The 16,946-nt window shown below is 41.0% G+C and overlaps 1 protein-coding gene across 1 annotated transcript in view; it reads left to right on the forward strand.

Moving 5' to 3' along the window:
• Positions 1 to 6,189: 6,189 nt before the first annotated feature.
• The window catches only part of LOC139666043 (cytosolic phospholipase A2 zeta-like), a 36,691-nt gene continuing 25,934 nt past the window's right edge, over positions 6,190 to 16,946 (forward strand). The window contains exons 1-4 of the mRNA XM_071545162.1: positions 6,190 to 6,297; positions 7,373 to 7,445; positions 7,866 to 8,002; positions 16,513 to 16,641. Of these exons, the coding sequence (XP_071401263.1) occupies positions 6,289 to 6,297; positions 7,373 to 7,445; positions 7,866 to 8,002; positions 16,513 to 16,641 (348 nt within the window). The 5' untranslated portion in view covers positions 6,190 to 6,288. The remainder of the gene's footprint in view (positions 6,298 to 7,372; positions 7,446 to 7,865; positions 8,003 to 16,512; positions 16,642 to 16,946) is intronic.

Consider the following 16,946-nt stretch of genomic DNA (forward strand, 5'->3'; position numbering starts at 1 on the left):
TCAATACAAGGTTTGTGAGCCACACACCTGCGCTTGAGGACTCCAATGCAGCGTTCAATAATGCATCTAGTTCTTGCATGCACGTAGTTGTAGTGTCGCTCCTGCTCTGTCCTGGGTGCTATGAGAGGTGTCGTGAGCCTTTTTTTCAGAGGGTAGCCACTGTCTCCAAGCATGATACCTTGGAGCCTTCCTTCCTCACACACTCTGGCCAGTGTGCTCTCCCTTAGGATGCGTGTGTCATGGGCAGATCCATACCACTGTGCTACCACATCAATTATCTTCATGTCTGAGTCACAGACAACTTGGATGTTTAGTAAATGAAAGCCCTTCCTATTCACGTAGAGGTACTCATTTTTTGACGGGGCCTGAATGCGCACGTGTGCCATCGATGCATCGAAAAATGCTGGGTATCCCAGACTCTCTCCAAAAGGCCTCCATGGTACACATAGCTTCTTGCTGGGTAGGTAAACGCACTAGGGTTGGGCGATATGTTAAAATTTTCCAACTGGCCACCATCCCATCAACCAGCCCATCAACCGGCGATTGCCGATATATTCACGCAGGTGGGTGTGCGGCACACGCAGGGGGCGGGGGAGTCATTTAAACATATCACATAACACATTTAAAAGTATCTTGAATAATTTACAGATAGTAAAGTATCCTATAGCATCACCTTTACTTTGCGTCTTGGGACAACTGAAAGTTCTATACAAAACAAAAATGAGGCAGGGGGATCAGAACGATTGCCAACATGAACAGGCTTCACGAGTTCTTAGAAGCAGTTGTTTGTGATGTGAATTCATTAAAAATACATTAAAATGTTCCCCACATTACTCATAAAACATAAATACTACATTTATTCCACACGAGACTTTTGTATGGGCTGTATTCTACTATATTTGCAACAATGAACCTTATGCATAAACAGTCGAATGATTTACCAGGCTTAAGCAAAGCTTCCTTCAAGTCCATCTCAATGCAACACTAACAACACTAACAACAGCTTACTTAGATCTCCTTTAAAAGCTTTGTTTAAGACTAATTGGTATCCCAGGCTAGGGATGACATCATTGTGTTTGTTCTCTGACCAACTGTTTTGGCATGGTATAGATGTTAAATTAGGAATCAGAAGAAACCAGAATACTGCGAATGGTTGATCTGTGTTTATGTTAATGAGAATGCCAGCTAAAATGTTTATGTCAATGGGTTCCACTGTGCAGCAGTTGTCCATCTTGAGGGAATTATGATCATAATTGAATTAAACAGAACAGTGCACTGCTGCCAAATGACTCCTCCCTGTGCACAGGCTTTCTCATCAACTTTAAACATCCAAGCAATCATAAGATTTAAAGTTATGTGGCAATGTGATGCTGCTTCTTCTTCTCCCAGTCTATATATATGTTATCTGGAGGAAGGGTGAAAGTTTGAGCCACCACTGAGCAGTCATTTGGAAACCGCACACAAAAATGAAGTGCTTGGTAGGTCGTTGTGTATAGAAGTCTTTGGGACACTAGTAATGGCACCTAATACAGCTATACAGAGACATAAAAACACACAACAAGACAGGATAAGACAGGATGCAATAAAAACACACAAAAGCATCCCCATCATGCAGAATCATCATTGTCCAAACCGTTATGAAAGCTCTTTCAAAGATTGCTCTGACCAGTGACAAGATGGAAATATGAAATGAAGCAACTGCACTAAAGAAGGCAATGGGGAAGTTTAGTTGTATGTTTTTGGTTGCCGTGCAGGGCGAAAATGCTAGAAAGCACAATTGTGATATCCACATTATTGCAAAACAACAGTATGAATCTACTGAAAACATTATTTGCCATTCAGGTGTTGCCATAGCATCCCATGGAGCCAAACGCAAAACTCAGGACTTTGCAAACAAGTGGGGTGCACAGACACAGTTCAAGGAAATACGAAGAAAATTGAAGCGTCACTTTGATGAATGGTGCGAGGATGGTCACCTTTCTGATGCAGAGAGTTGTTTTCGAGTCACTGTCTCCTATGCCAGCCTGGATATTGTACTCAAATGTTTGAGGCTTTCCATCCCCATACCCTTCAGCATGCAGCTGATGATGAGCTGTACCGGGCTGCACAACAGCTTGCTGAACATGATGATAGAATCATATCAAGTAGCTTCCCTGACCAACTGCTGTCATTCAGGGCCAATCATCAGTGATCTAGCTCGCCAAAAGGCTTATCGTTGACAATCACTCAACTTCCTTTGGCGAAGTCTGCACGGCCTTTCTCCTGTTTTTACTTGGTAGCAAAGAGAGTTAAAAAGTTACCGTATTTCCTCTAATAGTGGCCAGTAGTCAATTAAAAGCCGGGTCTCCGATAATGGCCGGGGGCGTGGTCGACACTAACAAATAAATACCAAATACAGGCCGGGGAAAAAAACAAAGGAAAAAACAACGGTGGATACCGGTAAACTCCTAGTGCCTGTTACATAATGTAACTGTAGTTTGTAGTAACGTACAAGTGCCACAAGATGGCAGTAACTACATTTGAAGTACCATATGGGACCCGTGCAAGTGTCAGTGACTGAATTTTCCACACACCCATGCCACAACACAGCGAACATGAGCACCCACCAGACGGAAATTTGATGTCAAATTTAAAGAGAGAGTTTTGCAGTATGTGGAGGAAAATTCAGGAGAGAAAGCTGCAAGGCACTTTGACACTGACCCGCTCGGCCGGCAGAAGTCTCTGGAGCGTGCCGTCGTCGATTACTGTAATTATAGGTAATGCATTGCAGTAACAAAAAAACGGCTGCCTAATGAACCCCAACAGAAGCAGATCAGAAAAAAGGAGGCTTCGTACTAAAATATGAGCAACTATACTTATCAGACAGAGGGAATTAGAAATAAAGGCCTGTCTCTTATATAAGCCTGCTTCCAATGAAGGCCTGGTACCCTCTGCAGTTGAGGTAAATAAAGGCCCGGGCCAATATGAGAGGAAATACGGTAATTAAGAACTATCTTACGCCGGGTTCAGACCGCATGCGTAAGCGCTGTGAAGCACAGCCAGTTTCCTTTCGGCGCCCATGTTAACTGATTTGACCGTTCAGACCGGCTGCACTGCGGCCAGCTCGCGATCTGGAGTGCCAGTTTCAGTCTGGTCTATTTTCCCGCATGCCACGGCGCACATTTCACAGGAAAACACCATAGAAAACACTATAGATGGTCATATCTCCAATATATCACGACAGAAGCACAAATATATTAAATGATCAACTTACCAGGGTCTTCACTGTTGTTGTTGATGAATCCATCTGCACTGATGCAAGTTTTAAATGCAATACATTGTAGGATGATGATCTATCTAGTTTTGAATTATCACTTGCCTTTTAAAAATTGTGTCTGTTATTGAATTACCACAAAAGTAAACAAGGATACATGTTTAGGTTTGTTTATTTATAGGCTACTTAATTTATTTAGGCCTTTATGTCATTATTTAAAGAGACAGAGAGAGAGGGGGAGAGAGAGATATCTAGGTCCCCTAGGCTTTCCTATTTTCACTGATTATTGCCCGATCAAGTCACGCCTCTTGCTGCGAAAACAAACAAACGTGACCGCTTTGATATGAGGGAGTTTGTGAAGAAAGGGGTAAATTAAGAAGATGGAAAATATAAAGTTCATCCCTGATGTGGAAAAGTACAGTGAGCTGTCAGCATATTTTCTACAAGGACAGCAGTGAACATATGAAGCTTTGGTGGCTGTTGGAGCACAATGTAAGCAGCCTACAGCCTGTTTCCACAGGGTTTTCTTCTCCTGTAGAGCAGGGTTTTCTTCTCCTGTAGAGCAGGAGAGCTGCTGGCCGGCGCAGAGAAATGCGCGTCCTGTGTGAACAACCCAACTGCAACTCGCACGCGAAATCGTGGTACTTGGCCGCTACGCGTCCTGTGTGAACACAGCGTTAGGAGCACCATGGGATCAGTCAATCAGTTCTTCCTTGCCCCATGACCAACATTTCCATAGTTTCATGGTGTTGCGTGAATTTGTTCGGATGTTACATGCCTTTGTTATTATTATCATGAGAAGCCATGCCCACTACCACGCCCCCCTCTGGCCAATTGTGTTAAAAGTTTCAGTTCAGTTCTGTCTTGCCCCATGATCAAACTTTCCACAAAGTTTCATGCAAATCCATTCATAGGTTTTGGAGTTATCCTGCTAACAGAAAACAGACAGACGGAATGGGGCAAAAACATAACCCCCGTCCAACTCTGTTGGTAGCCAACATGCTTATGTTTCCTTCCAACGAGTTGATCCTTTGTTCATAATTGCAATGAAGACTTGATTTACAAAAGAGTAGACAAGACTGGTACATCAGCTATTAGTAGCAGTTCCAACTAGGGTTCGACCGATATATTGGTTCATCGATTGAACTTATGTTTCACATACAATAGAAGTATCACACACAATAATCTGTCCAGATAGGAATGTAATGTAAGGTGTAATTCACTGACTTTGCTAACAGTTAAACGATGGCTGGCTAAACTACAATGAGTTTAGTAGCTCAGCAGCCACACCATTAGCTATAAACATTAGTGTGACCCCTAAACTTCAATCAAACATACTAACGTGTTTATGTGCAAGTGAAGGCTGGTTGCCTTTTCACGGCCATTTGTTCTTCATGAGATGGTAAACGGTACAGCGCTGGCAGTGCTCATATTAGCCAGCCATAAGCCACAATATCAGACATCAATGGCGGAGCTACGTGGTCCCGCTCATGATAAAGAGCAGTTTTCAGTCACGCTAATTATTAGTGTTTTTCAACCAGAAAAAAAAGGGATTCGATGGATCATCAGCTCGAGCAGGGCCGTGTAGCTCCACCATATTTGACCAATAAAGTTATTTTGACTCAAGGCAGGGTAAGTACCGTAAAGACACGATTAGACATGCAACTAAATATAAAGAGTGGCTGGCAAGAGCATGTTTTACAAGAGATGGCTCACTTGAATGCAGTCCCTAAACCATGCATTAGGTCAGAGGTTCCCAAACTGGGGGGTGGACCCCTAGGGGGGGAACAGAGGAACTACAGGGTAGTTACAAAGATTACAAAGATACTTCACCATATGGTTGCACCTAAGAAATCAAAATAAAGTGGGGAAATCTAAGTTGTTGCACTGTTCCTAAGTTCAGTTTTAAAATTTGAAGTAAATTTTACTTAAAATGTCAAAATATATTCAAGAATGTTTACAAGAAAGCACTGATTGAAAGCAATCTATACTATCCAATCTTTTTGGAAGTTGATTTTATTTATTGTTTTCAGTAAAACAATAAACTGAACAGCAAACCGAAGTGAAGTGATATGATCATTATTTTAAACAGAAAAACAAATCTTTTAGAGAGTTTATGTAGTATAATGCAATTCACTCAAAACAAAGACGGTATGGCACATTTGGGCTGGGGGTGGGTGTGGGCTGGGACCTACGACATTTTTTTTTTTTACTTGGAAAAAGTCAATTGGTCAATTTACCCTTTAACCAGCTCAGCTTACCCCTGGCTCACTCAGTTGAGCCAGAAGACCACATTTTTTTAAGATGTCATTTTAGTTTGAGATGCATTCTTTTCTTTTCATTTCAGTTGGAAGTAAAAATCCTGAAATATGGGTCATTGTACTTCTGTATCTTTTTTTCCTTGCAACAGGACATCTAAGTAAAATATATGGGCAGAAATATGTGTCACTAGAAACTGAAATTGAATTATTTATATGCACTTGATTGCTCTTCCTCAACGACCAGGATGTGTGTCTCAGTAAACTGAAATCGAATGCAAGAGCTGAATTTGAATTGTGAGAACTGAATACAGTTTCAGGGCAAATTAATTCAATTTCATAATATTACATTCAGTTTCAAGTTTATTGGAATTCAATTTCAAACTAATACATTCAATTTCAAATTATTCTATTCAGATTCAGTTTTTTAATGCAATTATTCAAGTTCAGCAATTCAAATTCAAATATAAATAATTCAATTTCAGTTTATAGTGACACATATTTCTGCCCATAATAATACCCCACTAGTATTACGATGTAAAAGCGTGTTTCTTGGAGTCCATAGCCTACTGTTTTCAAGTACAAAGCTCTACCTACCATCTTTTCCATATAGGGTGGAGGAATGCAGCAGAATTTGTCGCTAGTTTGCATGTTTGCGCTGGGTCAGATGTTCCGTCGCCTTTAAACTACCTGGATCCACGGATGCAGGCAGTCGCTCTGACTCCAGTACAGCCGGAATCTTCTAAACTCTGGATCAAATCGTGAAAAACATTCACAATGACAACGGTAAGTGCAATGTAGCTAATCTCCTTAAAGAAAAACACTATTTAGTGTTCCTAAATGTGTGTCTGTGGTAGGCTACTCGTTAGTTTATAGTGAGTTTATGGTATCACAATAATATTCCTATAATATTCCTTTGTGGTGTTTTTAATCCATAAACTATCCCCATAATAGCCTATTCCTATAAGGTATTATATTTTTTTTTTGCAGTAATATTTGTTCTTTCTAAAATGCATCATAGGATAACTACAGTTTTTCCACAACGACGCTATAACTATTATTAAGTTTCCTGGTAAAGCGTTTCAACAAGTCAACCTATTGATCATGATGAACATTAGATGCAAATATGCACACTTAAGGTAACTTTGATTAAAGTTAAAGAGAAGATGTGGATCGACCAACCAACAAATTATCTAACATAAGTATTTTTATTTTCATTAGCCTATTTACTATAGCCTCATTACTATTTTACACAGAAAATTATATGCAGCACTTAAGTCACTGTAGGAATTCCAGGTTTTTAGTGCAGAGGTAGGCCTAGGCTAGTTGCTGTGGCAGGTTATGCTGCTGTTCAAGAGACAAAAAATATTTTACATATTGCAGAAAACCTATAACTGCTAACTGTATCTGCATGGGAATTTAATGCATGTTGTTTTCATCCTCATGGACAATGATTCCATTGGTCTGCTTTCAACCAAAGCCATGTTAGACAGGGTGAGCCATCATTGTCTCAGTGAAATCTCTTCTAAAACAATATTTATGCTACTTTTTTAAAATTTCAATTGTATATTTTATTGAATTTCTTGTATTTTATGCATCCATTCATTCATTCATTTCATTTGTTAGTGATTCACTCTGTGTCTATTTTGCAATTTTTCTATTTAAAGGCAATAAGTGATTTCACACTCAGTTATAAATATCTGGTGAGTTTGTCCTGACAAGCCCTAACTGGCTCTATGTTGGAATGTGGTTTGAAACACCGCATGGACTCTGTGAACCAGACATTCCAGGTGCTTGGGGGATTGCAAGGCAGCATAATGGAGCCACTTTTCATGATTCCTTGTTTTACCTCATTCCACAGAAAGAAGATGTTTCCTACTGGACCTTGAGTGTCACCATATTGAGAGCACAAAACAATCACTCCCAAGATTATTGTAAGTAAAGCTAACACAAAACTTGATTTTTAAAGGGATAGTCTGTTATTTTGAACCCTGGGCCCAAATAACATGTTTTCTGTCATGATCCCTATTAGTAGAAACCATAACTTAACTGCCTGCTCCGCCCGTCCGGTAACACCGGGATGCCCTGTCCCACTCTACTGCAATAGAAACCTAGGGGCATACGCGACAGTCTTTGAAAACTATGATAAATTTGATTTGCAGAACACGATGTTCAGAGAAGTTATGGTTTCTACTAATAGGGATCATGACAGAAAACATGGGGCCCAGGGTTAAAAATACCGAACTATCCCTTTAATTTGTACTACGCATTTAAATATCACACTGTCAGTGTGGTGTTGTATAACTTGTTCTGCTCTGTTTATCCTGAGGCTTTTTCCTGTTTCCCCACTACAGGGTCTGAATCAGACTGCTATGTCACTCTGCGTCTCCCCACGGCATCGGCAAGGACCTACCAGACAAAAATCGTGCCAAACAGCCAAAGCCCGGAGTGGAATGAAACGTTTAACTTCAGGGTCCACAGCCACGTGAAAGTGAGGCCACTGTATACTGACATTCAGTCAATGATAGATGTATATTGCATAGTAGTAATATATATTTTTGTACAATGAGGTGATCTGATGAGGCAAGGCAATTTTATTTATGTAGCACATTTCGTACACAAAGGCAATCCAAAGTGCTTTACACAAGGTATATAAGACATTAGATAAGAAATACAGGAGAAGATTGTTCATCTTATCCTGTAAAAACACATAAAAAGAGAGTGTATACAATAAAGTGTATAAGAAGAGAGAATAAATAAAGAATTGAAATGCATAAAAAGAGGATATGTTCTGTGTAGCACAATAATAAACGCTGCCTCACCATGCTTAGTTTTGACTGGGAATAGTTAGCAGACAGGCCCCAGATGACCTAAGTGGTCTAGAGGGTTCTTATGGTAAGAGCAAGTCAGAGATGTATTTTGGTCCTACACCACGGATGGATGGATGGATGGATGGATGATGGATGGATGGATGGATGGATGGATGGATGGATGGATGGATAACTTTATTGATCCCAGGAGGGAAATTGAATTGCCATAGCAGCCAAGATACAGTAAAACACAGATAACAAGATACATTAAAACACAACAGACGATTTGTAGACAACTAACAGTATTTTAAAGTCAATTCTGGAAGTCAGTGCAGAGATCTGAGAACTGGTATAATGTGTTCAGCTTTATTAGTTTTAGTAGGAACTCTAGCAGCAGCGTTTTGAATAAGCGGGAGCTATCTGAGAGCTTTTTTGGGTAGACCTGAAAAAAGACCATGTAGATAACTAGAGATAAAGGTGTGGATGAGCTTTTCTAAGTCTTGTTTGGACATGAATCCTCTTATTCTTGCTATATTTTTAAGATGATAATAGGCTGGTTTTATTATTAATTTGATGTGGCTATTAAAATATAGATCGAATCCATAATTACACTAAGGTTTCTGGCCTGGTTTAGTGGTTTAGTGTGCAAAGAGAGAGATTCAAGGTCTTTACGGGCGCCAAAGGCAATTATCTGAGTTTTGTCTTTATTTAGTTGGAGGAAATTCCGACACATTCATTTGTTTAATGCACTGAAGCAGCGAATCTATGGGACCATAGTCACTTGGTGAAAGAACTATGTAAATTTGTAAAGGTTGAATAAAAGAGGCCCAAGGATTGAACCTTGGGGAACTCCACACGTCATGTTATTTCGCTCTAGACAAAATACCGTATTTCCTCTAATATTGGCCCGGGCCTTTATTTACCTCAACTGCAGAGAGTACCAGGCCTTTATTGGAAGCAGGCTTATATTAGAGACAGGCCTTTATTTCTAATTCCCTCTGTTTAATAAGCATATTTGCTCATGTTTTAGTACAAAGCCTCTTTGTTTTCGGATCTGCTTCTATTGGGGTTCGTTAGGTAGCCGTTTTTTTGTTACTGCAATTCATTACCGATAATTACGGTAACCGACGACGACATGCTCCAGAGACTTCCGCCGGCCGAGCTATCTTGTGGCATACTGCCATCTTGTGGCACTTGTACGTTACTACAAACTACAGTTACATTTTATAACAGGCACCAGGTGTCCACCGTTGTTTTTTCCTTTGTTTTTTTCCCCGGCCTGTATTTGGGGACGCCCTTTATTTGTTCGTGTCGACCACGGCCCCGGCCATTATCCGAGACACGGCTTTTAATTGACTACCGGCCACTATTAGAGGAAATACAGTAGTCACTGTCCTGCAGATAGGACTTAAGGGCCGAGCCAGAAAGTCCAACCCATTTTTAAAGTCTGTCTAGCAGTATTGTATGGTCTATGGTGTCAAAAGCAGCACTAAGATCCAGTAACACTAGAATTTAATTTTTTTCATTTCTGGGCCCATTTGTTGTTTGGTGGTGTATTTTTCTTATTCCTATTATGGATAACTGGCCAAATGTAGATGACGTGAAGTCACGTCATATTTCCAGTACAGCTATAGTTTGATAGTCTGAATTTTTTTCATCTATCTTAAACATTAACGGTAAACGTCAGGTTTTGGTGTCAGTCCCTCAGAATCAAAGAGCGAGGGCTTCTTTCTCCACTCACCATTTAGCACCAAGGTTCAACAATCATACAGGGAAAAATCCATCATAGAAGAGGCAGAGATGCCAATTTGTCAGTAGCCTCAGTAGACCAGCCACAAGACATGTTGTGGTAAGGCGCACAGCTTTTTCTCATCTGGAAAAACTTGCTCTGTTGCTCTATACTATTGCTATCTCTCTCTACATACACGCATAACCCACTAGTTGAATGCATGAAGTTCACGCCCCTTCTCTGGGGGTTGTCGAAAGGCATTCTGGGAAACATAGGGAATCACTGACTGAAGTAGAAGTAGACGAGGCAGGTTGAGTTAGACCAAAAGGGTACATTACAACTGTTGTAGTGGATTTTCTTCTTTCTTCAACTTCCACTTCAGGTTCGAGGAGCTGAACACAGAACGAATGAGACAAATTCAGACTATTTTTCTTTTGGCTTTATTCTTCATATAACAGAGTACATAACAACTAACATACAACTGATATGTGAAGGGTCAGACCAAGAATTCTATTCCCAATCTTTACCTACTACAGCTCTCTAATTGGTCTATCTGTTGGAATATGGTCAGTGCGTCAATCCAGCTATTGCTGACGGAAAGCACCTGTTTGTTTTATACCTCAAGGCCGAAACTAGGAGTCTTCCTCTCTAATTCCTGTATCATGCTGTCCCCGATAGGAGTGCTCTCTGCGTGCAATATTTGCATTAATCTTGCTTGTTTGTGAGAAGCTGAACTGACATGAGCTGTTAACAATGACCTCTTTCTCTCTACTCTCTGCTCACTTTGCATAGTGCATGAGTATGTGTGTGTGCTGTCTGCGAAAGGAATGTGTTAATATATTCTCCTTGATTATATTAAGTATAGGCAAGGCAAGGCAAGGCAAGGCAAGGCAAGGCAAGGCAAGTTTATTTATATAGCACATTTCAGCAACAAGGCAATTCAAAGTGCTTTACATAACATTACATTGATTTAAAAGAACTGAGAGTTGCAGCAGACCTGCAGTTTTCTGGGAGTTTGTTCCAGATATGTGGAGCATAAAAACTGAATGCTGCTTCTCCATGTTTAGTTTTGACTCTGGGGACAGAAAGCAGACCTGTCCCAGACGACCTGAGAGGTCTGGATGGTTCATAACATAGCAGAAGATCAGAAATGTATTTTGGCCCTAAACCATTCAGTGCTTTATAAACCAACAGTAGTATTTTGAAATCAATTCTTTGACAGACAGGAAGCCAGAGTAAAGACCTCAGAACTGGAGTGATGTGATCCACTTTCTTCGTCTTAGTGAGGATTCGAGCAGCAGCGTTCTGAATCAGCTGCAGCTGTCTGATCGATTTTTTAGGGAGACCTGTAAAGATTCCGTTACAGTAGTCCAGTCTACTGAAGATAAATGCATGGACAAGTTTTTCCAAATCCTGCTGAGACATAAGTCCTTTAATCCTTGATATATTCTTAAGGTGATAGTAGGCTGACTTAGTAATTGTCTTAATGTGGCTGTTGAAATTCAAGTCTGAGTCCATGACTACTCCAAGATTTCTGGCTTGGTTTGTGGTTTTTAACATTACCGATTGAAGCTGTGCACTGACTTTTAATCGTTCTTCCTTGGCTCCAAAAACAATTACTTCAGTTTTATCTTTGTTTAATTGAAGAAAATTCTGACACATCCAGTCATTGATTTGTTCAATGCACTTACTCAGCGTTTGTATGGGATTATAGTCCCCTGGTGATATGGTTATGTAAATTTGTGTGTCGTCTCCATAATTATGGTAACATATTTTGTTGTTTTCCATAATCTGAGCCAGTGGAAGCATGTAGATGTTGAATAGAAGAGGCCCCAGAATGGAGTATAGATTATGCATTGATTATGAAGATAACATAGTTTCCTTCAACATTCCCCCCTTTGATATTGTGAAGTATCACACTCCATAACAAGCTAAATGAGGATACATATAATCAGTTAGGATGAAGACCCAAGTTATCCCATACACCGATAAGGGTTCCATCACTCTCCTATCGTGCAGGATAGCTTGTTGTGCCCCGGAACTTCTGGCCCTCAAACCCTCGTGGTAACCAATCTGTAATCTTCAATACAGGTGTGGATAAGTATCATAACTCATCCCAAGCACAAGATCTTACCAGCAAGACGCTGATCACCTACGCTAGGAGCAAGACACTCAGAGCCGTAGTTGTAAAAAGTTGTGCTTGGGCTCCTAATGAGAAATGAACCAAAAACTCTTGTTAAGGCTCAATTATGCTCAACGTTAAATACGGATACGGACGGAGCCTTCTGTCTGTACTCGTCCGTATTTGTGCACCTTTTCTGAAAGTTTACGGATACGGACGAAACGGAGCAGTACCACTGCAGTACCACCGGAAATCGTGGGGGCAGTGTAGCCAATAGTTCAGGCGAGACCAGCGAGACACGACGAAGACATGTTGTTTGTTGTTCACAACAAACATGGCGACGGTGGACAGAAACGTTTGACTCTCTACTGCCCTCTAGTGGATGTATTGCTTAACATCCATGCCAACGTAAAGGAAGCGTGGAAGTATGTGGGCAGTGACGGTTACATCGTTTGAAACGGACGTATTTATTTTCGTATGTAAAGGGAGCATAAATGAGCCTTTAACCACCCCTCATCACATAATTTCAATATAGTAAGACAAGATAAAAGATATGACAGCAAATGGTATAGTGATATAACAAAATTCTGCCTTATTGAAGAGGCGCACCGCATGGCTCTGATAACCAGATCGGACCTTGGTGTTACTTCAGCTCAGGTGAGGTTTCCCCCACCTGGCCACTAGCCCTCAGAACACTGAATCAGTGCCGGGCTAATAAGGTGAGTCCCATACTGTAGTGGCATATCCTCTTCGCAAGTTGTGGCACATCCTCTTCGCAAGTTGTGGCATATCCTCTTCGATATGTCCAGATGTTCAATATGTTTGTGATGTGTGTGTTTTGTGTATGCCTCCCCATCTAGGCATATTACGTAAATATTGCAACTGAATAGGGTGGTGATTTTGCCACAATACATCATTGTTTAATGTGAGAGATATTACTTCTAACTTCTTCCAGAAGAGACCATTCCTATAACAATATTGTGTTCCTTTAAGAATGTAACTAAAATCAACATTCTTTCTTAGGTTATACAGACTACGTTTAATCGTTAGTTGTGGGCTCAGTTGGTATGGCTCATGTTGCTCCTCCGCAACATGGTAGACAGTACGCATTATGTCACAGGCCTGGTCCAGTTAACACTAAGGGAGTTTTCAGGGAATTATTTTTCATGTCACAAAAGCGAATCTGTCTCCGGGCCATACAGGTCAATGTCCCATTTATGTGGCTGTCACTGGTCAGTATGTATAGTGGACTGGCATACGTGTTATTTCCTATGGTCGATATGCATTTAGGCGATTTATCACACTTAATGGTCCCTTCTGAAATTTTGGCTTTATTTACCATCCTACATTCTTTTGGGAAGGGCCTTCCTCTAGACATCAGGGCTAGTCGATTATAGGGGTTGAGTACATTAGAATCTATGTATCCTTCCTTAAGATCTACGCTTAGTCTGAGTCTAACCTTTCCATGTCTTTTGCCCCTATGGAATAGTGCTCTATCAAACCTTACTTCTCTGTGCAGCAAGGATCTAGTATTTGGTGCTAATATAATTCTTTCAGCAAACAGGGTGGTGAAACATTTCTGTACTTGTTGTAATGATGGTATGCTCAAGATGACTTGGAACGGTCCTTTTCGTCTGGGCTCCCTCCACTTACGCCTGTGGACCTTGACATAGACCCAGTCACCTGGTTCCACTAGTCATTCTGCCTGGGTCGACGGGTCTTTGGTCAAGTCCTCCGTTCCTTGGGGGTGTACCTGGAAGTACACAGATCTTACAGCTGCTGTTAATCCCTTGAGATATTTGCTCAACTCAGGGTCTAGTACTTCCAGATTTGGCACTGGCCTTTCTGGTCTTTTGACAGGCATTGCCATCGGTCGCCCTGTGATCATCTCATGGGGCGTTAAGTGCGTAGTTCTATTACAGAATTACGCATGGCCATTAGGGCCAATGGTAGGCACTCCACCCACGTGCCACCTTCCCTGCATGCTTTGGCTTTTAGTTTTGAGTATGCCATTTGCTCTTTCTACTGTTCCAGGCGATTGGGGGTGGTAGATGCATGAAAATTTCTGGTGTATGCCCAGTAGCCTACATGTTTCTTTGGTAATTTCGGCCCTAAAATGCACACCATTATCTGATTGCAGGGTTTGCATACTCTAAATCTAGGGAAGATTTCTCTTGCTAGACACTTGGCAACCGATTTGGCATCGGCATGAGTGCATGGAAACGCTTCTACCCTCCTAGAATACCTACATGTCACTACAAGGCAGTAACGCTTCTTTTCCCTTCTCCCAGTCATATCAATAAAATCCATTACTAGGTGTTGAAATGGGCCTTGGGGTGGAGGAATATGTATCAAACTCTGGATCTTTGTAGCCTGCCAGTAAATTTACCCAATGTACTTTGCCAGGTGTCAGCAAGTCTTCCAAAACCAAATGCAATTTAGTATGTTTCCAGCCTTCCCGGATTGCTCTGATTACCCCAGTCGATAATGGACTCGGGAATCCGTCTGGAAAGGCTTCATGTAAATTTACAACACAGTTTTGCTCCACAATTTTTCATATATGTCCTCTAATGAGTTATATCTTTCCCTCCCATCTGGGCCAAATACATATTTTCTCATATTTTCACACGCTGTCCTTTAGACCAGTGATTCTCAACGTGAGGTCCGGGGTCCTTGAGGGGGTTCCAGGGGGTCCCCAGCAAATTGATGACTTGTTAAACTTCAGCATTATTTCATTTACAAGAAGTTAACACAATTAGAGAATGTAGAAGAATGACTGTTTTGATCATAGTTTCTCTGTTATCTCTCTACCTACAATACAGATAGTCATGGAGTCTGGACAAAATCATATCTAACAATAAAAATATTCTCAGATTTGGGTTCGAGAGACAAAATCTCATCAAATGGGGGTCCTGGTGGCCCTAATGTGGACTAAATTAGGGGTCCTTGATATGAAAAAGGTTGAGAATCACTGCTTTAGACATATGCTCTCCTGACTCTCTCCTTTTTTTTTTATTCAACATACTCTGCCCCTCTTTTGAAATCACCTCTCAACTTTTTAGTCCTCGTTATTTCTCCAACTCACACTTATCTCTAAACCTTCTTCTTCAACTTTAATCTTGCCCTCTGGAATACATCAACATCATGTAAATCATTCCTCCAGCGAACACAGCACACACAACAAACCACAACACGACTAACACATTGAGCGCCCGCTCAGACATTTTAGCCTCTTTCACACAAAGTCTCAGAAAACAGTAAATAGGACCGGGGCGGAACAACGTCCTCCCCTCACAGAACCTTTCACAAGAAACAATAAATAAAAACAATCATACAAATCGGAATTCACAACTTTTTTTTAACATGAATTACTCTCTGTAGCACACTCTCATTGCTCACAGTCATCTAGTAGCTGGATTTCTTTTCAACAGCTATATCATCACAATACTTCCAGTGTAAAGCGCTTTAGCAATTTCAACACTGTTTCTAGTTCAACTATTAACAATAACCTAGTTTCCCATATCAATCAATATACACATTCGTTATGGTTCAGCTCCTGTTGAGGGCATCACCCAATCAATTTCTCACCTTTGGCACTGCGGGACCAGGGTCTCTCACAACAATAAATCAGATTGCAGAATTTTAGAAAGGGTTTCTGCTTACCTTATGTCAATTTATGTGCACACTTGTTGTGGACCCAGGTCACCGCAGTCACCTCAGGCTCGACATCGGGATTGTTGCCCTCCTGGCTGGCTCGCCAACTGTTGTAGTGGATTTTCTTCTTTCTTCAACGTCCACTTCAGGTTCGAGGAGCTGAACACAGAACGAATGAGTGACCAAGAATTCTCATCTTCAGGTTCTTTTCTACCTTCTAACCCCCCCTCACACCATGCTCCACCTAGAAGGATAGTCTATTCCCAATCTTTACCTACTACAGCTCTCTAATTGGTCTGTCTGTTGGAATATGGTCAGTGCGTCAATCCAGCTATTGCTGACGGAAAGCACCTGTTTGTTTTATACCTCAAGGCCGAAACTAGGAGTCTTCCTCTCTAATTCCTGTATCATGCTGTCCCCGATACGAGTACTCTCCGCGTGCAATATTTGCATTAATCTTGCTTGTTTGTGAGAAGCTGAACTGACATGAGCTGGTAACAATGACCTCTTTCTCTCTACTCTCTCCTCACTTTGCATAGTGCATTAAGTATAGATTATGCATTGATTATGAAGATAACATAGTTTCCTTCAACACAACACGATCACATACAGTGTAAGAGGATGGATTTTTCCTTTAAGGGAGCTGCTATACACAACACCAGCAAACTCCTCTTCTGTCTTTCCAGAATATTCTGGAGGTGAAGTTGTATGATGATGACCTGGTGAGTGATGACCTGATCTCCACACTGCTGTTTGACATTAGCAACCTCACCCCAGGGAAGAAGGAGACAAAGGTCTTCACCACACACCCTCAGGTGAAAATGAGCATCTTGGAATAGGATTGATCTGTAACTAGTTGTACTTTCTCAGAGATGTTACCTAACAATTGTGCTAGCGCTTTAGGTGCTCGGATTGCATTATCGGAGTGGCTTAGAGCAGTGGTTATCAACCTTTTTCATATCAAGGACCCCCAGTTTAGTCCAAATTAGGGCAACAGACCCTCATTTGATGAGATTTTGTCTCTCAGACCCAAATCTGAGAATATTTTTATTGTCAGATATGATTTTGTCCAGAATTCCATGACTATCTGTACTGTAGGTAGAGAGATAACAGTGAAACT

Source organism: Centroberyx affinis, unplaced genomic scaffold, assembly GCF_046629955.1.
Source record: "Centroberyx affinis isolate AG114_WGS23_722 - 3 ecotype Tasmania unplaced genomic scaffold, CSIRO-AGI_Caff_v1 ptg000023l_1, whole genome shotgun sequence".
NCBI lineage: Eukaryota > Metazoa > Chordata > Actinopteri > Beryciformes > Berycidae > Centroberyx > Centroberyx affinis.